This window comes from Macaca nemestrina, chromosome 15 (genome assembly GCF_043159975.1).
Source record: "Macaca nemestrina isolate mMacNem1 chromosome 15, mMacNem.hap1, whole genome shotgun sequence".
Classification (NCBI taxonomy): domain Eukaryota; kingdom Metazoa; phylum Chordata; class Mammalia; order Primates; family Cercopithecidae; genus Macaca; species Macaca nemestrina.
Genome location: NC_092139.1, coordinates 87,278,414 through 87,300,946, shown reverse-complemented (window position 1 = coordinate 87,300,946; position 22,533 = coordinate 87,278,414). Strand labels below are relative to the sequence as shown.

The 22,533-nt window shown below is 52.0% G+C and overlaps 1 protein-coding gene across 1 annotated transcript; it reads left to right on the top strand.

The window, feature by feature from the left end:
* Positions 1-998: 998 nt before the first annotated feature.
* LOC105480682 (leucine rich repeat containing 74B) lies at positions 999-18,221 on the top strand. The gene is made up of 9 exons (XM_011739792.2): positions 999-1,209; positions 2,781-2,923; positions 3,273-3,405; positions 4,349-4,555; positions 8,156-8,265; positions 9,565-9,680; positions 11,331-11,409; positions 13,331-13,426; positions 16,579-18,221. Exons 1-9 carry the CDS (start codon positions 1,068-1,070, stop codon positions 16,732-16,734), a joined length of 1,182 nt encoding a protein of 393 aa, XP_011738094.2. The 5' UTR covers positions 999-1,067; the 3' UTR covers positions 16,735-18,221.
* The last annotated feature ends 4,312 nt before the right edge of the window (positions 18,222-22,533 follow it).

Genomic DNA, 22,533 nt, shown 5'->3' with positions numbered 1-22,533 from the left:
TCTGTATGGCGCCCACCCGCCAGTTCCTGGTCATCACATACTTCTCTGTCTTATAATCCAGAAGCCCCCAGCCTGTCATAGCCCCTGGGGAGCCCATGCTGCCAGCTCCTGCTAGCTGCGGGCACATGAGTCAGCATGGTAGCTGCAGTCACAGCTGAACAGGAGGCAAAGCAGGGCCCGAGCCAGGCCAGGCCAGTCGCTGTTAAAGGGACACTTCCACTAAAGCAGGATCCAGCCTCCGACACCCAGCCCTCAGTCCCTAACCCCAGCTGTCCTGCACCTCCTACCCTCCCTACATTCCCTTTGCTGGGCCATGGCACACAGAATACAGCAGCAGCTCTGTCCCTGCCCTGGGGTCTCACTTCCTGGGGTGGGAGTGGAGGTGGTGAGAGGATGGGGAAGGACAGCTGTTATCAGTGCTGTGAGAGGACGGCCTGAGGGCAGCAACAGCCCCGGGGAGGCTCTGAGTAAAGCTTCAGGAATAAGTGACTTCTGAGCCGACCCTTGCAGATTCTGAAGTGAATAAGCAGACAAAGATGGGGATGGAGGTTCCCAGGGGAATGAACAGCCTATGCAAAGGCCATCGCATGCAAGAGAACTGAGAGCCACAGAGTGAGAGGGTGAGCTGGCTCTGAGAGGTTCCCCAGACCCTCCTGAAAAGCTGCTCCCAAGTGCAGTGAAGAAAACACAAGCTCAGGAGTCAGGCATGTTTCCCATTCCATGAAAGGGGGGCAATGCTGGAACCGCCTAGGGAGGCAGAGAGGATAAAAGCCTCAAAGCGCCCAACCCGGTGCATGGTCTGTGGCGCATGCAGTTTATCAGCCTGGGCGAGGAGTCTCAGCACAAGAACCCCCCACAGTTTCTACGGCAACTAACAACACCTGGTTGTCGGGGCGACCGCCGCGGGGGAGCGCCTCGCTATTGGCTGTGGGGGGCGCCTGTCGCTGGACGGCACATTCGGTTGGTCAGCGCAGCCGCAGACTCCGCCCACAATCCCGGGCCGCGCTCTGAGTGGGACGCCAAGCTGTCCCAGTCTCAGTGTCTGAGACTGCGAGAGGGTCGTAACCATGAGGGGTTCCTGCGAGAGGTCTGGGGAGGATGAAGAGCAGAAAGAAGAGGAGGCTATGGCGGCCTGTGGGCGTCTTTCAGGGGTCCCCGAGGCCGTGCAGGGTGCCGAGGCCGATTGGGACTCCGACTGGGAGATGGAAGGTGCTCAGGGGAGGGGGCAGGCTCGACTCCTCCCCTTTTGGGGTCTTCTCCGGCAGGGGTCGGGGGAGGCGGGCTGGGGCTAAGGGGGCAGGAGACCCGTGTCGCGCAGGGAACGTACCCGTCTGAGGGGCGCCTCCAGCCCCCTGCCCTCCCTTCATTGCTCCTAGAAGCATCAGGGTAAAATGCAAAATCCCGCCAGACTGTGCACCAAGGGCTGTCCCGCCCTGAAATGGAATAAAAGCCGGGTTTTCCTGTGTCCTGAAATGGAACCAGTCGGGTTTTCCCAATCCACAGGAAAAACTAAGCTAATGGATGTATAGAATTGAGAACTATTTCGGTTTTTTCTCCCGTAAAATGTTTACAACACATGTGTGGTCTGCAGTCCAGGTTAAAAGACACAGCATGCAGTTTGGCATCAGACTGGCAGAGGCCTGACTCTGGCAGGATTAGCTACCAACCCTAGCTGTGGGACGCTCAGCGCAGGCCAGCCACGGCTTCTACCGCAACCAACAACATTGGATTGCCTGGGCTCATATTTATTTATTTATTTATTTATTTATTTATTTATTTATTTTTTGAGACGGAGTCTCACGCTGTTGCCCAGGCTGGAGTGCAGTGGCGCGATCTCGGCTCACTGCAAGCTCCGCCTCCTGGGTTCACGCCATTCTCCTGCCTCAGCCTCCTGAGTAGCTAGGACTACAGGCGCCTGCCACCGCGCCCGGCTAATTTTTTGTATTTTTAGTAGAGACGGGGTTTCACTGTGGTCTCGATCTCCTGACCTTGTGATCCGCCCGCCTCGGCCTCCCAAAGTGCTGGGATTACAGGCTTGAGCCACCGCGCCCGGCCGGGCTCATATTTATTAATAAACAAATATATAAATAAATTATGTATTTATCAGAGCCAGGGTCTTGCTCTGTCACCCAGGCTTCAGTGCAGTGGCAGGATAATAGCTCACTGCAGCCTTGAACTCTGCACTCTAGTGAGCCTTCTGCCTCAGCCTCCTGAGTAGCTGGGACTACAGGGGACCACCTCACCTGGCTAATTTAATAAATTTTTTGGCTGGCCGTGGTGGCTCACGCCTGTAATCACAGCACTTTGGGAGGCCTGGGCAAGCGGATCACCTGAGGTCAGGAGTTTGAGACCAGCCTGGCCAACATGGTGAAACTCCGTCTCTATTGCTAAAAAATTAGCCCGGTGTGGTGGCAGGCGCCTGTAATCCCAGCTACTCAGGAGGCTGAGGCAGGAGAATTGCTTGAACCTTTGAGGCAGAGGTTGCAGTGAGCCGAGATCGTGCCACTGCCTTCCAGCCTGGGTGACAGCAAGACTCTGTCTCGAAAAAAAAAATTGTCTGGCTATGTTGCCCAGGTTGTCCAACTTTCTTTTCATAGCTGTATGACTTTAAGGAAAAGATTTGCGTTGCCTGAGGCTTGATGTCCTCATCTGTCTTATGGGAGCAGTGGTCCCAAGGAGCACAGGAAGCAGTGCTTCTAGAGGCAAAATATAGGCCAGGTAGTGACACAGGTGGCTGTAGCTGTGCAGGGGTCCACATTCGTCCCCCTGTCTCCTACCAGGCACCCATGGGCTTGGAGAACTGGTCAGGGACACACTGTACCTGAGGTCTTGCCGGGCCCATAGCGTTGTGCCCGTCTCCTGCTTTCTGCGCCAAGGGAGCACCCAAGAGCTGAACCTCCGGCACCGTGGCCTGGGGCCCCAGGTACCCCTGGAGGGACACTGTATCCAGGCTTACAGGGAGAGTCTGTCCCCTACACTCCCCAGCTTCTGCCTGTGCCAGGCATGCCCCACCCTCCACATCTGGGAGACAGATGGGGTTGAGACTGTGACAGGTGGCGTTAAGGGTTGGGGAACCTGCAGGCTCCTAACCAGCTGGGGGGTCAGGGAGAGCTGGGGGTGGGAGGAGACCTTCACAGAGCCTGAAAGGAGAAGCAGGTGTCACTTAAAACAGGTGGGAAGGGGTGGGCTTTCCAGCTGGAGGACGTGGAGCGGGCTGAGCCCTGGAGCATGAGCCAGGATAGTGGCCAGTGTGTTTGCTCTGTCTGTCCCAGGGCGCCCGGGCTCTGGCTTCCTCGTTGAGCTCCAATCCATATGTCAAGCGGCTGGACCTTCGAGACAATGGGCTCTGTGGGGCGGGTGCAGAGGCCCTGGCAGGTGCCCTGAGCAAAAGCAGCAGCATCCGTGGTAGGTGCTGGGCCTGGGGCAGGTGGGCAGGCGTCAGTCCTCCCTATCCTCAGGGATGTGCCTCCACCCCCAAAAGCTGGGCCATGTCACCTGGGGCCTGCTGGTGTTGCTGGTGGATAAAGGAGGGGCCTCATCACAGGAGGGGGCATGTGGGGTAGAGTTAGACCCTCCGCTGTGCAGTCAATGCTGGATACAAGTCCCTTCCTCACCCACCCCACCCCACCACTCTCCTCTCTTGCTAGCCAGCATCCCCCTCTTCACCTGGCACATGGTAGACTCCCAATACCTGAATGCAGGTTGGGAGAGTCCTTCCACACAGAGAGGTGGGGGTTGGGTATTGTAAGAAGCAGGTAGGCAATGTGAGAGTTTGATGCGGCTGGGGCCAAATGCCCGTTCTGCCACCAAAGAGCTGGATACCTGGGCAAGCAGCTTCACCTCTCTGAGCTTCAGTTTCTGATCTGTGAAATGGCCCCCACAAGACCTCATAGGCTTGGGGCTGTGGTGAGCATGAAGTGAAACGCGCTCCTGAAGTGGTCAGCAGAGTGTGTGACCCATGTAAGTGCTCCATGCATGGCCACCTGGGCTGTTATTGCCAATACTGGCAATGGGGCCGTGAGGGCTTCTGAAATGGGTGGTGATATCACTGCCAGACACAGTCATTGACGGGGTGGCTGTCCCCCACCACAGCAGTCTCTATAGTACCAGGAGGTAGGCAGTTTTAACCGCTTGACACAGAAGCTCGTGGGCACACAGGGAGGGGGAGGTCAGGGGCAGAGGGGACCCAGTCATTGGGAGCCAGAGCCACCATGCAACCCCAGGACAGTTAACCTGTAAGGCGCCTTCCTCTGCCTCAGACCTGGAGGTTTGGGGGATGGCAGAAGAGGGAGGTGGGGGGGTGCCTGGCTTTGTGTCCCACTGACTGAGGAGTGGATATGTCCCCCAGCTGTGGACCTGTCGGAGAACCAGCTGGGAGTGGCAGGAGCCCAGGCCCTCTGTGCTGCTTTCACCATCAACCGGGCCGTGCAGAAGATACAGCTGTCAGGGAATGGCCTGGAGGAGCAGGCGGCCCAGTACCTTGCTGAAATCCTGCTGGCCCACACAGACCTGAAGTCCCTGGACCTGAGCTATAACCAGCTGAATGAGCAAGCAGGTAACGCCTGCCCAGGGCACCATGGGCCATAAAAACTCAGCTTCCTGGGGCAGGGGTGGGTGGGGGTTGGCAGGACCGCACTGCACATCGCCAGGGAGCATGTGCTCTGGCTCCTGCTCCCCACACCCCACCTTGCCCCACTCCTCTTCCACTCCAGCCACACAGAACTCTTCATTCCTTCCACAAATATCTCATTGCCCACTGCTGTATGTGCTGCGCACTGACTTAGCCACCAGGGATCTACCTTGAACAAAACCAAGTTCCTGGCCTCAAGGAACAATGTTGACAACATCATTCTCAGAAGAAACAAATAGTTTCTGCTTCTGGAGAAGAATGGGGACCTCCTGCTTTAAAGAGGTGGCTGGGGAGGCCTCTGTGAGGTGACATTTAAGCTGAAATGTGCAGAGTGGGAAGGAGTCAGCCTTGGCAAGATCAGAGGGAGAGCATTTCAAGCAGAGGAACCGTGAGCATGCGGGCCTGTTCCCCAGACTGGCAGACAGCAGTGTGACTAGGCTAGGGAGCCAGGGAAGCGTGGCCAGGCTGTGGGGTGGAGAGGGCAGAGGGGGCTGCAGGGCTACAGGCTGTGGCAAAAAGGGTGAAGATTTTGTTCCAAGTGAGGTAGCAGACATGGTTGGGATTCCTTGATCTCATCACTGTCATGCCCCTGAGCATATGCAGGAGCTATCTGCTTTGCCAGGAATATGCACTTCTACCTGCCTCTCCTCAAATGGTCCAATAATAGTAAGGATCACCTGGGACCCTGGGTTGGGCATGCAGATGCTGACCCTGGACCTGCTGAACCAAACTCTTAGGGGAATGCCGGTGAATCCGCCTTTTAATGGATGCTCCAGGAACATTTTCAAAAGAACAAAAACCGTTTTTTTTTTCCTTTGAGACAGAGTGGAGTCTCACTGTGTCACCTAGGATGGAGTGCAATGGTGTGATCTCTGCTCACTGCAACCTCCACCTCCCATGTTCAAGCAATTCTCCTGCCTCCTGAGTAGCTGGGATTACAGACGCGCGTGACTATACCCAACTAAATTTTGTATTTTTAGTAGAGATGGGGTTCCACCATGTTGGTCAGGCTGGTCTCGAACCCCTGACCTTGTGATCCGCCCGCCTCAGGCTCCTAAAGTGCTGGGATTAGTCATGAGCCACCGCACCTGGCGGAGAATTGCCTTTTCAGAAGCACTTCTCTGTCTCAAGCAGCTTAGAGCAAGTGGGGTGACATCAGCCTTGGCCTGTGAGAATTGGCCCTGGCAGAGAACCAGTTTGCCTTCTAAGAAAATTATTGCAAGAAGTCGGTGAAATTAAAAGTGAGGCTTGGCAGGGCACTGTGGCTATCTGTAATGCCAACAACATTTTGGGAGGTTGAGGGGCGCAGATTGCTTGAGGCCAGGAGTTCGAAACCAAACTGGGCAACATAGGGAGCCCCAGTGGTGACAACAAATAATTTTAAAAATTAGCCCTGGGTGACAGAGTGAGACTCCGTCTCAAAAAAAAAAATAATAAAAAGCCCCAAGTGGTGGCCTGTGCCTGTAGTCTCGGTCAGGAGGCTGAGGTAGGAGAATCGCTTGAGCCCAAGACGCCAAGGCTGCAGTGAGCCGTGATTGTCCACTGCACTCCAGGTTGGGCAACAGAGTGAGACCGTGTCTTAACAACAACAAAAAGACTAGCTTTCTTTCCTCTTTAGTGCCTGTTTCCCTGTTATGATGTTAAAAGCAGGTACTGTGATGTGCAGCTGGTTTCTGCGTCTTATGCAGGTGCTTTCTTATGTGTATAAATGTTCGTGAAGGGGGCCAGCCCTTCCACACCTGTGGGTGTTTCTCTTCAGGTGGGAAGAGAGACTGAGGAAAGAAATAAGACACAGAGACAAAGAATAGAGAAAGAACAGTGGGCCCAGGGGACCTGCGCTCAGCATAGGGAGGATCCCCGCCCGCCCGCTGGCACTGGTCTCTCTGAGTTCCCTCAGTATTTATTGATCATTATCTCTACCATCTCCTCAGAGAGGGGGATGTGGCAGGACAATAGGGTAATGGTGGGGAGAGGGTCAGCACATTTGAGCAATGATGTTTGTGTGATAAATAAGTTTAAGGAAAGGTGCTGTGCTTTGATGTGGGAGTACACAAACATCAGTATTGCCACGGCTCACCTCCAGCCCTAAGGCAGTTTTCTCCTATCTCAGTAAATAGAACATACAACTGGGTTTTACACGGAGACATTCTATTCCCAGGGAGGAGCAGGGGACAGATGCCTTCCTCTTATCTCAACTGCAAAGAGGCACAGACCCTTTAAGGTCAGGTCTTTCCCTTCCCAGGAAGCCATATCTCAGGCTATCGCATGGGGGAAAACCTTGGACAACACCTGGCTTTCCTAGGCAGAGGTCCCCGTGGCCTTCGCAGTGTATTGTGTCCCTGGGTACCTGACATTAGAGAATGGTGATGACTTTTAACAAGCATACTGCCTTCAAGCACTTTTTTTTAACAAAGCACATCCTGCACAGCCCTAAATCCATTAAACCTTGAATCAACACAGCACATGTCTCTGCAAGCACAGGGCTGGGGCTAGGGTTACAGATTAACAGCATCTCAAGGCAGAAGAATTTCTCTTAGTACAGAACAAAATGGAGTTTCTTATGTCTACTTCTTTCTACATAGGCACAGTAACAGTCTGATCTCTCTTTCTTTTCCCCACATGTTCGCTTTGGTGTTCCTGTGAGGGTTGTGGGATGACTGCTGGAGGGTTCTGTTCGGCCATGTTGCTCCGCCTTCATCTCCAGGTCTCGCTTTTTTGTCCAGGCTGGTCTTGAACTCCTGGCCTCAAGAAATCCTCCTGCCTCAGCCTCCTGAGTCACTGGGACCACAGGCACACACCACTGCCTGGCTTTCACCTTCCTTTCTCTACCACCCCCATCTCCTCTGTATCACAGCTGTGCCAGCCCAGTCACCTCGTGCCGACCCTATGGCACCAGCCTTCTACGTGGTCCCCCAGCCTCTTGCCTCTGCCCCCACCCAGCCCAGTCTATCCTGGACACCTGCCACTTGCTGAAATGCTAGTCCAGCCTCATCGCTTCTTAAGGCCCTCCCTGACTCTTTGCCGCTTGTATGTGCTGCCTAAGCCCCTTAGCTTGGCACTCAAGGCCCCTCAGCATCTCTCAAGTGCCTGTTACTCCTTCCTGACCTCACTGGCTTCGCCCTCCCCAGCCCCAGCTCCAAGCCTGCATGCATTTCCACAGGTGCCTCTGCCATTTGCACTTTCCTGTGTCTCCTCCCCACTGTGCATGCACAAGCCCGTCAGGAATTCCTCAGTCCTGAGTTATCTCCTCTGTCCTCTTTCCTGACTGTCCGCAAGACAGGTTAGCCACCACTCAACAACCCATGCCTCCCCCTTTGCAGTCTAAATGAATAGCTCACATCCCATACGTTTGTATTTGTATTTCCCCCATGAAATGTGAGTTCCTTAAGGGCATGGCAGGCCCATGTTAGTTTCATGTCTGTGACCCTCCTGCCCAGCAGAGGCTCAGCACACAGTGGGCACCAGTGCGATCTTTTGAAGGAGTGAAGAGAGTGAGTCAGAAGGTCTCTCTTGGTGTTTCTGAAGGGGAGACACTCGGACCAGCCCTGGCAGAAAACACTGGACTCACCGAACTTAACGTGAGCTGGAATCACCTCCGAGGCCCGGGAGCTGTGGCGTTTGCCAGGGGACTGGAGGTATGAAGCCCCCACCTAGTCAGCCCTGCAACCTGTCTGCTGGGACCTGCCTCACAGGGGCCAGCTCCCTGTCTCTGCAGCTCTTCGGAAATGAACCTTGGATCTTTTTTTTTTTTTTTTGAGACAGAGTCTTGCTCTGTTGCCCAGGCTGGAGTGCAGTGGCGCGATCTCGGCTCACTGCAAGCTCTGCTTCCCGGGTTCACGCCATTCTCCTGCCTCAGTCTCCTGAGTAGCTGGGACTACAAGCACCCACCACCACGCCCGGCTAATTTTTCGTATTTTTAGTAGAGACGGGGTTTCACCGTGTTAGCCAGGATGGTCTCGATCTCCTGACCTCGTGATCCACCCGCCTTGGCCTCCCAAAGTGCTGGGATTACAAGCGTGAGCCACGGCGCCCGCCCGATCTTTTAAGCAGAGCTTAAAGACTGTTTCTTTAGGTGATTTTAATTTTCCTGGCTTCATTTAGTGACCACAATACGCTGTGCTCACTGTCATATCATTTCCTGAAGGGTCACTGTTGAATGTCTTGCACCTTCCCCAGACACCATAGACACCCAGCTGGGAAGGGACATCCGTGCAGTCTGGTGACACACGCTCACTGTTGGGCATAGGCAGGTGGTTTCCTGAGATGAGACCTTGCACCCTTGGATGCCAGCACAGCCTCTCAAACACCCACCGTTCCCTTCCATGTGTGGCTCATAGGGCTCGGGAATGGGCGGCTCAAGCTGGTGCTAGGGTGGTACAAGGTGTCTGCAATGTCCCTAGTGCCAGATACCCTGTGGGGTCCTCCTCAGGCCATGGCAGCTGCTTTCTTGCCCTGATACAGGGGCTGACCTTGGGGTCCTGCCCCACAAGGTGGCATGTCACATTCTGTCTTGCCAGAGCACCTACTGTTCTTCCCATCACAGTACCCTGGGCAGGTTTCATCCAACAGCTCTTCACTGGATCTTGGGATCCCTGCCCTCCAGAGCCATTAGATGGGTGTGGAGTCCGTTCAATGTTTCTGGGGCCTGCTGCTGCTCTGCACACATCGCTCCCGGTCTCTCTGAGGGCCATTCACATCTACACCGGTCCTTTCCTGTTGTGCTCTGGGCCACTGGGCTCTGTTGACCACCATCATCCAAGCTGTAGCCACCGGGGGGTCTGCATGGCACTTTCCTGACCCTTCCTTGGAGCCTCTCCCCTTCTGCCCTTTATCCCTTATCTTTGCTCCTCAGGACTCCTGGCTCTGAGGCTGTGGCACCCAGGCTTGCTCCACTGTCAGACGGGGTTCCATGACTACACTCTTTGGTATTCTAGGCAAACATCTTCCTGAAAGTTCTAGACATCTCATACAATGGCTTTGGGGATCCTGGAGCCTCTGCGGTGGGTGAGGCTCTCAAGGCCAACAACGTGTTGGAGGAACTCAACATGAGGTGAGGATCCCTGGGGGCACACCCCAGGAATCGTGGGCTCCATGATCTTTCTGCTGATCCACACAGTCTACCCGTGACGGGGCTTGAGCCACAGTCCCAGAGCAGCTCTGTCATCCTTATCGCTGGAGTTTATAATTTTATGTATTGATTTAAAACAGCATCTTGCTTTACTGCCCAGGCTAGAGTGCAGTGATGTGATCATGGCTCACTGCAGCCTTGACTTTCCAGGCTCAAGCAATCCCGCCACCTCAGCCTCCCAAGTAGCGGGGACCACAGGAGTATGTCACCAAGCCTGGCTAATTTTTTCTTTTTTGTAGAGACAGTCTCCTGCTGGCTTTGAACTCTTGGGCTGAAGCAGTCTTCCTGCCTCAGCCTCCCAAAGTGCTGGAATTACAGTCATGGGGAATTCATCACTGTTACATAGAGACCTGTGATTCCTACAGCACAGGCGGATGGCTGCGAATTGCACACGGTGTGTATAAAGCATCTCCCGCAGAGCCTGGTGCATGGCGGGTGCTCCATGCAAGCTTTCCTCCCTTGCAGATGAGCCAAGGCCAGGTTCTGTGGCTCACATCTGTAATCCTAGCACTTCAGAAGGCTGAGGTGGGAGTATCCATTAAGGACAGGATTTTGAGACCAGGCTAGGCAACATAGCATGACTCCATTTCTATGCAAAATCTAAAAATTGTCCATTTCCGGTGGCATACACCTATCATTCCTGGTACTTGGGAGGCTGAGGCAGGAGGATTGCTTGAGCGTAGGATTCAGGAGTTCAGGCTGCAGTGAGCTGTCATCATGCCGCTGCATTGCAGCCTGAGCAACAGAGGGAGAAAAACGAGCCTAGTCCAGATGAGGCAAGGCAGGACCCTGACAAGTGGGCCCCAGTGCCTGTTTTGCTCAGCATGTGGCTACTGGAGCATGCCCTGTGTGAGGGGCTCCTCCAGGCCATGCAGTGTCCCAGTCTAGCCAGGGGGCACAAGCCCAGAAGGAAGAAAAGAGGTGGATGCCAGGGAGGTCATGGGCCAGAGGCCAGGGAGGTCATGGGCTGCTGTGGCTGAGACCCTTCCCAGGGGCAGCTCCCCGTGGGCAAGAAGGCCCCACTCAATCCTGCCCAGCTTTCCTCCCCATGGGAGGAGCTAAGACTAGGGGCAGCCACAGAGGCTGAAAATGGAGGTGCAGCCAGAGCTGGGGTCTGAGAAGTGAAAGGGAAGTGGGACTGGCTCCGGAGACAAAGTGGTCCAGGGTGGTGCTGAGGCCTGCAGTTTGGGAACAGTGGGAGGAGGAGAGGCCTTGGACAGAAGCAAGGTGATTTTCTGGAACAGGCGTTGTCATGGTGATAGGCATGCGATGCCAGCTCGGGCAGAATGCGTGGGAGCACTTGCAGAGCTCAGACGGCCAGGGAGCGGCAGCTGGTGTCCACCAGGACAGGGACGCTTTAGGCGTGTTTGCTGCGTGATCCCTCTGAACGGTGTCATCTCTACCTTTTACCTGTTGACCTATCCAGGGTTCCTGCGGTGTGAGTGGAGGGCTGGAATGAGAGACCCAACCTGGTGACTGCAATGGCAACTCCAGTGGGCACCCTGGGGCAGTGGGCTCTGCACGGCTGCTTGGAAGGTTGCACAAAGCATGTGTCTGTTGTCTTTGTTGCAGCAACAACCGCATCTCTGCGATGGGAGCCCTGAGCCTGGGCCTGGGTCTCCGGGTCAACCAGACGCTGAGGATTCTTGTAGTGAGTGCTAGCCTGATGACTGAGACCCCAGCACAGACCTGCCCTGTACCAGTCCACACAGATCCCTCCCCCGCAGCCCCCACCCAGGGGCAGTGGGCAGGTGCACACAGGCTGGCTCGCTCCCTTGCCATTCACCCTGCATCTGGGGTCTGGCCCTCCTCTTCTCCCCTTCTTCCCTCCCAGCTTCTCTCCCGCATCTTCTTGCTGCCCTTCCTCCTCTGTGGGCTGGGGTGCTGCTCTGATGAAGGTGGCTGGGCACCCCTTGTGTCTCCCTCATCTTCTCCCCTGCCTTTCCTCTGGTCTTGCTGGGACCCAGGCCCCACCCAGGTGTTGCGTTGGCCACTGCTCAGGCCGACCTGAGGCCTGGTGTTTCCAGCTGGAGTCCTTCCCCTGGGTTTGCAGGTGGGGAGGGAGTGCTGAGCAGGACAGAGAGCAGAAGACAGACACAGGAGGGAGGCGAGTGGGGAGCAGGTCCCCAGGGGACCACTGTGCCCACAGCAGGTACATGCTGGGGGACAGTATTGCTAGCTGGGTATGGACACCCAGCTCTGTCGGCCCTCAGCTCCCCACCCCAGCCTTCCCTGGGCTTCTCCCATAGCTCTCCTCCCCTGCTCCCTGCCCCACAGGAACCTGGACCTCTCTGAACCGTAGACTTGAGTTTCCAGTCACCTCCTAAACAGTCCTCTAAATGTCCCAAAGTCACGTGGGAATGTGAGAGTCCAATCTGAATGCATCACCCCCCTCTAAGGGCTGCCTCCTGGTGGGGGGCTCCTTCCCAAGTCACCAGCTGGGGCCCAGAGCCTACTTGCCCCTCCCTTTTCCACACCGTCCCGCCCACCCTCTGCAGGGGCTCACCCTGCTGACTCCTCCCTCTTCTGACTTCCCCTCTCAGCTTCTGTGAACTTGCGGGGTTCCTGGCTACAGTCCTTCCTTCCCACCTGCTACCCAGTGACCTTTCTAAACCAGAAACATGCCGTGCCTGAAAACTGTTGGAGTTTTATCCCCTCTGGATAAACCCAAGCTTCGAGTGCATTTTGTCACGGGGAACTGGGCGTGGTGGCTCACGCCAGTAGTCCCAGAACTTCCAGAGGCTGAAGCAGGTGCCTGAGGTCAGGAGTTTGAGCCCAGACTGACCTACATGGTGAAACCCTGTCTCTACTGAAAACGCAAAAAAATTAACCAGAAGTGGTGGCGCACACCTATAATCCCAGCTACTCTGGAGGCTGAGGCAGGAGGATCCTTTGAACCCAGTAGGCGGAGGTTGCAGCAAGCTGAGATCTCACCACTGCACTCCATACTGGGCGACAGAGCATGACTCTGTCTAAAAAAAAAAAAAAAGGTAACATAGCATGTCATGGGGGATCTGGGCTCTGCCAGCCCCTCTCTTCCAAGTTCAGTGCTCTCACCCCAAGCTCGGAGTACACACACACACACACACACACACACACACACACACACACACACGGTACTATTTTTCACCCCTGCCTTTGTTCCTCTGCTGTTCTTGCTGAAATGTCCAGCTCCGGCCACCTCACCTGGGAAGCTCAGCTGAGCCCTACCCAGATACACCTCCCCTCCCAGCCTTTCCCTCCCAGGGGAGTTGGTGCACACTCTGCGCTGATCACACCACATTTCATGATGCTTCCTTTCCCTCCCCTCTCCCCAGCAGGCAAGTTCTTAAAGGCAAGAGTGTGTCTTGTGTGTCTGTATCAGTCAGAGGCCTCTCCCTTCCTCTCTTCTCTGGCCCAGCAGCCTCACCAGAGCATTCTGTCTGACTGTCTGATGGAGACACCTTCTGAGCTGAGACAGTGTGGCCATAGTAGCTGTGTCCTCAGAGATAAGGAGCCCCTCCTTCCCTTTCACGTTGCTCGCTGGCCTCCCCAGACCCGGCTTCTCGCAGCTTTGTGTGCGTGTTTCTTAGGTGTCCAGGAATCCCATGCGAAGTGAAGGCTGCTTTGGTCTCCTCAAGTCTGTCCAGGACAATCCAGCCTCTGCCCTGGAACTGTTGGATTTCTCAGTAAGAGCATTTTATAAATCTCGTTTCTGATCCTCCCAACAGCCCTGTGAGGTATCATCATTTTAGAAGAAGAAAGTGAGAGTTAGAGAAATCAAGAGCCCTGCCCAGACACACGGTGTGGCAGAGGCAGAGTTGCAATAGGGACCTGACTGCAGGCATGGTGCCACTCGGCTCTGCCCCCTCTGGACTGGTGGTTCTGCGGGATCTTGCCTGGGGACCCTGCCTGGGTTCTTCATTGGCTGAGAGAGGGTAAGTGGAGGTCTGGGCACGATGCTCCCTATCCACTGAGGTTTAGATCTGCAGTTGCACCTGCAAGGCTGCCCTCTGCCCCTCCCCCGACTGTCTGCAGGTAGACTGTGGTGCTGGAAGTTTCACTTGAGTGGCTGTGAGAGAGATTAGGATCCCTTTTCATTCAATTCTGCCACTTTTTTTGAGTCAGGGTCTCAGTCTATCACCCAGCTGCAGTGCAGTGGTGTGATCATAGCTCACTGCAGTCTCAAATTCCTTGGCTCAAGTGGTCCTCCTGTCTAAGCTCGCCAAGTAGCTGGAAGTACAGGCACAGGTCACCATACCTGGCTAATTTTTTTTAGAGATGGGGGCTTGCTATGTTGCCCAGGCTGGTTTCAAACTTCTGAACTCAAGTGATCCTTGTGCTGTGGTTTCTCATGTCTTGGGTCAATTTTGATTTTTTTTTTTTTTTTTTTTTTTGAGACGGAGTCTCACTCTGTCACCCAGGCTGGAGTGGAGTGGTGCTATCTCAGCTCTCTGCAACTTCTGGCTCCCAGGTTCAGGCAATTCTCCTGCCTCAGCCTCCCAAGTAGCTAGGATTACAGGTGTGTGCCACCATGCCCGGCTTAATTTTTTTTATTTTTAAATTTTTTTAGTAGAGATGGGGTTTAACCAGGTTGGCCAGGCTGGTCTTGAACTCCTGACCTCAGGTGATCCAACCACCTTGGCCTCCCAAGTGCTGGGATTACAGACATGAGCCATTGAGCCTGGCAAATTTTGATTTTTAATGTAGAAAAAGTGCCAGGTGAGGTGGCTCACACCTATAATCTCAGCACATTGGGAGGCTGAGGTGGGAGGATCCCTTGAAGCCCAGAGTTCAAGACTCTCCTGGGCAACACAGCAAGAGCTCCATCTCTACAAAAAGCTTTTAAAAAAATTAGCCAGGCATGTGTCACATACCTGTAGTTTTGGGTACTCAGAAGACTGAAGCAGGAGGATCACTTGATCCCAGGAGTTTGTGGCTTCAGAGAGCTATGATTGTGCCACTGAACTCCAGCCTGGGCAACAGAGCCAGACTCTGTCTCAAAAAATATAAAAAAAGAAGGAAACAAAAAAGTTGAGTTACAAATCAGTGCTGATTCTAACCCTGATTTTTTTCAATCCAGACTTGAGTCAAAGCCTTTCCAGAAATGTGTGTGTGTAGTTTCAGTTATTCAGGTTTGGGACAACCGATGTCAAACATCCTTACCGTTTCCTTCTAACGGCCTGTTCTTGCCTTAACCATGTGCCTGCTGCTCTGAGAATTCCTGTCAGCACTGGATCTTTCGTTCTAAAAGAAATAGAATGACATATGGCATTATCCTACCCAAATATATACTTACTTGACACAATGTATGGTCATTATCAGAAGCCCCTAGTCTCATGGGAATGCCATGGGCTTTGGAATCAGTTCAGGCTTGGGACCAAATCCTGTGTCTATCAATGTGGGATCCTGGACAAGATTCTGAGTCAAAGAATCATAAACAATCAATCAATAACTAGCCTGGGCTGGGCATGATGGTTCAAGCCTATAATCCCAGGACCTCGGGAGGCCAAGGCAGGTGGATCACCTGAGGTCAGGAGTTCGAGACCACCCTGGCCAACATGGCAAAACCTGTCTTTACTAATAATACAAAAATTTGGCCAGAGTTGGTGGCTCATGCCTGTAATCCCAGAACTTTGGGAGGCCGAGGCAGGCAGATCACCTGAGGTCAGGAGTTCAAGATCAGCGTGACCAACATGGTGAAACCCTGTCTCTACTAAAAATACAAAAATTAGCCAGGCGTAGTGGTATGCACTTGTAATCCCAGCAACTCGGGAGGCTGAGGCAGGAAAATCACTTGAACCCAGGAAGTGGAGGTTGCAGTGAGCCGAGATTGCACCATTGCACTCCAGCCTGGGCAACGAGAGTGAAACTCTGTGTTGTAAGCTGGATGTGGTGGTGCCCTCCTGTAACCTCAGCTACTCAGGAGGCTGAGGCAGGAGAATCGCTTGAACCAGAAAGCAGAGGTTGCAGTGAGCCGAGACCGTGCCACTGCACTCCAGCGTGGGTGACAGAGCGAGACTCCATCTCAAAAACAAACAAACAAACAAACAAAACAAAAACACGAAGAAAAACAATTAGCCTGAATCGAATATTCTATTTTCTATTCCTTAATTGTTGTTATCTGTTATCACTAGTATAATCTGACTAGCCCAGATTTTATTCTGGGCTTTGAGGGAAATAGTTTTGAAGACTTATAATTCAAGGAAAATCTTTCCCTGGGCTTAGACTTGTGTTTTTGTAAAATGGGGCTAACGTCTACCCCCCAAGGCCATCATGAACTTAAGCTGAGATGACAGACCTGAGGGAAAGGCCTTTCACAGAGAAGGACTCAATCAGTGCCAGTTCTGTTCCAACAACCCCTTGGTTTTTTAATTGAGGAACAACATTTATGCTGAAAAATGCACAAAGATTAAGCATAGAGCTTGGAGAATTTTCACAAACGGCATAGGTGTCTATGTAACCAGCCCCCAGATCTGAAAACACAGCATAGCCGGGCATGGTGGTGGGCACCTGTAGTCCCCGCTACTCTGGAGGCTTAAGCGAGAGGATAGCTTGAGTCCAGGAGCTCAAGGATGAAGTGAGCTATGATTGAGCCACTGCACTCCAGCCTGGTGACAGAGTACGATCCCATTTCTAAATAAATAAATACAGCAGGACTTTAAACGTCCCACATTGTCCCCTTCTCTCCTGGATCTTACTAGTTTGCGGGTATGAGATTGTCATCCACAGGGGAGAAGCCGCCCGAAGGAGCTTCTCTGAGACCTTGTGTGTGTGAGTGGAAAATGGTCAAGTTCTCAGATAGTAACAAAGTTCATCCTTGTAATGGGTGTCTCCTCAGGATATCCAGGTGAACGCGGAGTTTGATGGCCTTGCTAGCTCAGTGAGGGGAATTCTTCCAGAGCTCTGCATAAAGACTGGTGCTTGCAGAGTGGAGTATAAAAAGGAGTTGCTGCCAGTCTTCAGACCAGCCCTGCCAGCGTCTGTCCCTAAGTGACCTTGGAGTGCGGCTTCCTCATCTCCAATCAGTTGCTTTGACCTCCAGGGTGAGAAGCTCTTTGACTCACGAGGCCTTGTTACCACTTGTGTCTGCACTGAGTCCCCACGTCAGCAGTGTGCTAAGTCCTGTGGAGCTGGCCTTCACGGTGCTCACACACCTGTACCCTCCACTGTGCCCCACGGACCCTGCACTCATCTGGGCTTTCATGTGCTCTCACTCATTCATGTCACACAAACCTCTACTAAGTACTGCACATTGAGCTGGGCGTGGTATCCAAGATGCCCAAGCAAGTCCCTGCCCTCCCCATGTTCATGTTCTGGTGACCTCAGGAAACTATTAAAATATAAGGAGGGGTGCACACTGTGCTTTTGAGAATGCAAACGGGCACATCCTTTTTGGAAGGCAATTTATCATTATGCACTGAGAGCCTCAAAACTGCCTGTGCCCTTTGATACAATTATTTGACTAATGTGCTCTAGAGAAATAACCAGAGATGCCTAAATAAAAGATTGGTGCCTAAAGATGCTCATGGGGCTGGGCACAGTGGCTCACACCTGTAATCCCAGCACTTTGGGAGGCCAAGGCGGGTGGATCATTGAGGTCAGGAGTTCGAGACCAGCTTGACCAACATGGTGAAACCCCAGCTCTACTAAAAATACAAAATTAGCCAGGCGTGATGGCACACACCTGTAATCCCCGCTACTCGGGAGGCTGAGGCAGGAGAATCGCTTAAATCCTGGAGGTGGAGGTTGCAGTTCTCACCATTGCACTCCAGCTTGGGCAATAAGAGCACAAATCTGTCTTAAAAAAAAAAAAAAAAAAAAAAAGCCCATGGAAATGCTGTTTATCATGATGAAAATCGGAAGTGTCCCCAATAACAGGGGATCGGCCAACTAAAATTTGGAACTCTGCAAATGTTAAAAGCCACATGCTCAAAGGACACTTAACAACTCATGAAAATATACATGATTAATGTTAACTGAGAAAATTGGGAGGAAAAAAATCACATGGCAGCTGGGTGCAGTGGTACGTGCCTGTAGTCCCAGCCATTCAGAGGCTGAGGTAGGAAGATTGCTTGAGCTCAGGAGTTGGAGACCAACTGGGGCAATACAATAAGACCCTGTCTTTAAAATCAATCAATCACATGGCTTATCTGACAGTTCCTCAAAAGCTTAATCATATAATTACCATATAGCCCATTAATTCCATTCCTAGGTACTTACAAGAAATGAAAACATATGTCCCTGCAAGAACTTGTGCAACATTATTTATAATATTCTAAGAGTAAAAATGCCCACCAGTGGATAAATACAATGTGGTATATCCATACAATGGAATATTATTTGGCAATAAAAAGGAATTGGAGGTGATAAAAATGTTCTAAAAATGTATTGTGGTGATGGCTACATAACTGCATATTCTAAAGGCAATTGAATTATATATACTTTAAAGGAATGAACAGTATGGCATGTGAATGACATCTCAATAAAACTTTCGAGGCCGGGCGCGGTGGCTCAAGCCTGTAATCCCAGCACTTTGGGAGGCCGAGACGGGCGGATCACGAGGTCAGGAGATTGAGACCATCCTGGCTAACACGGTGAAACCCCGTCTCTACTAAAAATACAAAAAAAAAACTAGCCGGGCGAGGTGGCGGGCGCCTGTAGTCCCAGCTACTCGGGAGACTGAGGCAGGAGAATGGCGTAAACCTGGGAGGCGGAGCTTGCAGTGAGCTGAGATCCGGCCACTGTACTCCAACCTGGGCGGCAGAGCGAGACTCCGTCTCAAAAAAAAAAAAAAAAAAAAAACTTTCGAAAAGAAGGAAAAGTACTGAAACATGCTAAAAATGGATGAAACTGGGAAACATGATGCTAAATGAAAGAAGCCAGTCACAAGCCCACATGTTGCATGATTGCATTTATATGAAACATCCGGAGTACGCAAATCTATAGAGACAGACAGTAGATGATAAGTTGCCTAGACGTAGAGAAATAGAGGGATTCGAGGTTGACAGCTAAAGGATATGAATTTCTTTGCAGGGGGGTGATAAAAATGTTCTAAAATTGATTGTGGTGATGTGCAACTCTATGCATATGCTAAAAACCACTCAATTTTACATTTTAAAGGGTTATTTATGTGGTATGTGAATTACATCTCAAGAAAGCTGTTGCAAAAAATATCATACTGGTTAAGCCTAGTGGCATTAAAAAAGTATAAATATGATGCAGCTACTCTGGAGGCTGAGGCACAAGAATCACTTGAACCTGGGAGGTGGAGGTTGCAGTGAGCCGAAATTGTGTCACTGCACTTGAGCCTGGGTGACAGAGTGAGACTCTGTCTCCAAAATAAATAAATAAATAAATGAAAGTATGAATATATAAACACAAGAAAAAAAGACCAAAAAAGCCCAACTGAAATATTAATAATGTTTATCTGTAGGCTGTGGGTTTTTGGATGATTTTATGCTCTTTTTGTTTTTAGATTTTCCATACTTTTTTTTTTTTTGAGGCAGAGTCTCGTTCTGTCGCCCAGGCTGGAGTGCAGTGGCGCGATCTCGGCTCACTGCAAGCTCTGCCTCCCGGGTTCACGCCATTCTCCTGCCTCAGCCTCCTGGAGTAGCTGGGACTACAGGCACTCACCACCATGCCTGGCTAATTTTTTGTATTTTTAGTAGAGATGGGGTTTCACCGTGTTAGCCAGGATGGTCTTGATCTCCTGACATTGTGATCTACCTGCCTCAGCCTCCCAAAGTGCTGTGAGCCACCGTGCCCGGCGATTCTCCACACTTTCTACTGGGAACATGTGTTACTTTTATAATCAGAAAAACAAATACAGCAGTCACGTGGCATATCATAATGTTTTGGTCAACGACAGACAGCATATACAACAGTGGTCCCCTAAGATTCTAATACCATTTTTTTTTTTTTTTTTTTTGAGACAGAGTCTCACTCTGTCACCCAGGCTGGAGTGCAATGGCCAGATCTCAGCTCACTGCAAGCTCCGCCTCCCGGGTTCCCGCCATTCTCCTGCCTCAGCCTCCCGTGTAGCTGGGACTACAGGCGCCCGCCACCTCACCCGGCTAGTTTTTTGTATTTTTTAGTAGAGAGGGGTTTCACCGTGTTAGCCAGGATGGTCTCGATCTTCTGACCTCGTGATCCGCCTGTCTCAGCCTCCCAAAGTGCTGGGATTACAGGCTTGAGCCACCGTGCCCGGCCCTAATACCATATTTTTTCCATAGCTTTTCTGTGTTTAGATATACAAATCCTTACTGTTCAGGTCTGTAGCCGAGGAGCAATATACTGTACCATATGGCCTAGGTGTGCAGTAGGCTCCACTATCTAGGCTGGTCTAAGCACACTCTATGATGTTCTCCCATCAACAAAATCGCCTGATGATGCATTTCTGAGAATGTATCCTAGTCACTGCGCAATGCATACCTCTATTGAAGAGCACTGTGTGATGCAGGCTACAGCTGAGTTCTGTGCACGATGTGGTTGGAGCCCTGAGGAAGGGGAGGGCTGTGGACTGAATGGTATCCCCCTCAATATTAGACGCTGAAGCTCTAGTCCCCAGTGTGACTGTATTTGGGGCAAGGGCCTATAAGGAGATGATGAAGATTAAGTGAGGGCATAAGGGTGGGCCTTGATCCAACAGGATTAGTGTCCTTATAAGAGACCAGAGAGCTTGGGTGCTACCTTCCCCCACCCCGTGGGAGGACATGGTGAGAAGGTGGCCACGTGCAAGCCGGGAAGAGAGGCCTCTGGGACTTCTAGCCTCCAGAACTGAGAGAAAATAAATGTCTGTTGTTTAAGCTGCTCTGTCGATGGTATTTTTTTATGGCACCTGGAGCTAATACAGAATGATTCACCCTCCTGGGGAGAAGGGGCAGTGGGGGCAGTGGCCTCCTCTGGTTTCTGTGGCCCTCTGCAGAACTCCCTCCCTGCCTTTCCTCCTTGTGCCAAAGCACCCTTCTAAGGGCAGACCTGATCACACTGTTCAGAGGTCCCCAAAGCCCACAGAAAAGGCCCAACTCCGGACCTCATGTGTCTCATCCCACTGGAGGAGCTTCCTCTCTCTTCTCTGCTGTCTTCTCAGGAGGGAAAGTTAAGGGTCTGCTTGACAACCCTCTGGGGAGAGGCCAGAATGGGGTGCTGCATTCCAGTGATGAGCTAGGGGTAAGCCTCCATGTCTCCTCCTGTGCTTTCCCAGAAGTGAATATACAGTGGATATGCAAGAAAGTAAAGACTATCTTTACGAGTGAATGGCCGGGCGCGGTGGCTCACGCCTGTAATCCCAGCACTTTGGGAGGCCGAGGCAGGTGGATCACCTGAGGTCGGGAGTTCAAGACCAGCCTGACCAACATGGAGAAACCCCGTCTCTACTAAAAATACAAAATTAGCTGGGGTGGTGGCGGGCGCCTGTAATCCCAGCTACTCTGGAGGCTGAGGCAGGAGAATCGCTTGAACCCAGGAGGCGGAGGTTGCGGTGAGCCGAGATCGCACCATTGCACTCCAGCCTGGGCAAAAAGAGCGAAACTCTGTCTCAAAAAAAAAAAAAAAAAAAAAAAAAAAGAATGAATTGAATCAGGCTGGGCATGGTGACTCACGCCTGTAATCCCAGCACTTTGGGAGGCTGAGGTGGGCAGATCACTTGAGGTCCAGAGTTTAAGACCAGTCTGGCCAACATGGTGAAACCCCATCTCTACTAAAAATACAAAAATTAGCTGAGTGTGGTGGTGGGCGCCTATAATCCCAACCACTCGGGAGGCTGAGGCAGGAGAATTGCTTGAACACAGAAGGCGGAGGTTGCAGTGAGCTGAGCTCACGCCACTGCACTCCAGTCTGGGTGACAGAGCAAGACTCGGTCTCAAAAAAAAAAAAAAAAAAAAAGGAAGAATCAGGCTTAGCGCACTGGCACATGCTTGTAATCCCAGAAATTTGGGAGGCAGAGATGGGAGTGTCACTTGAAGCCAGGAGTTCCAGACCAGCCTGGGCAGCATGGTGAGACCCCCGTTTCTACAAAAAACTTTAAAAAAATTTAGCTGGGCATGGTGGCATGTGCCTGTCGTTCCAGCTACCTGGGATGCTGAGGTGGGAGGATCACTGGAACCTGGGAGTTTGAAGCTGCAGTGAGCCATGATTGCACCACTGCACTCCAGCCTAGTTGAGAGAATGAGAATCTGTCTCGGAAAAAAGAATGGAAGGATCAAACTGGGCGTGGTGATGCATGCTTGCCTGTAGGCCCAGCCTATAAGGGACCCTGAGGCAGGAGGATCATTTGAGCCTGGGAATTTGAGCCCAGTCTGAGCAACATAGTGAGATCCTGTCTAAAAAAGAAAAAAAGGAAGAATCAAATAATTGTTCCAAAGTCCTTCAAAATGAGTATTGGGTCCCAACTTGGCACTTTCCTGAGCAGAGATATGTCCCCTCTTTCTTCTTTAGTGAGGTATGCAGAATTTATCAGGCCCAGAGACATGAATATGGGACTTCAGGCAGGGCGTGGTGGCTCACGCCTGTACTCTCAGACTCAGGAGGCCAAGGTGAGGCCAAGGTGAGGCCAAGGTGGGAGCATCACTTTAGTCCAGGAGTTTTGAGACCAGCCTGGACAACATCAGGAGATCCTTTTCTCTTCAAAAACTTAAAAAAAAAAAAAAGCTGGGTATGGTGGCACACACCTGTGGTCCCGAGTCAGAAGGTTGAGGCTGCAGTGAGCTATGACCATACCAGTGCATTCCAGCCTGGGTACACAGCGAGACACTGTCTCAAAATAATAATAATAATATGCTGGGTGCAGTGGCTC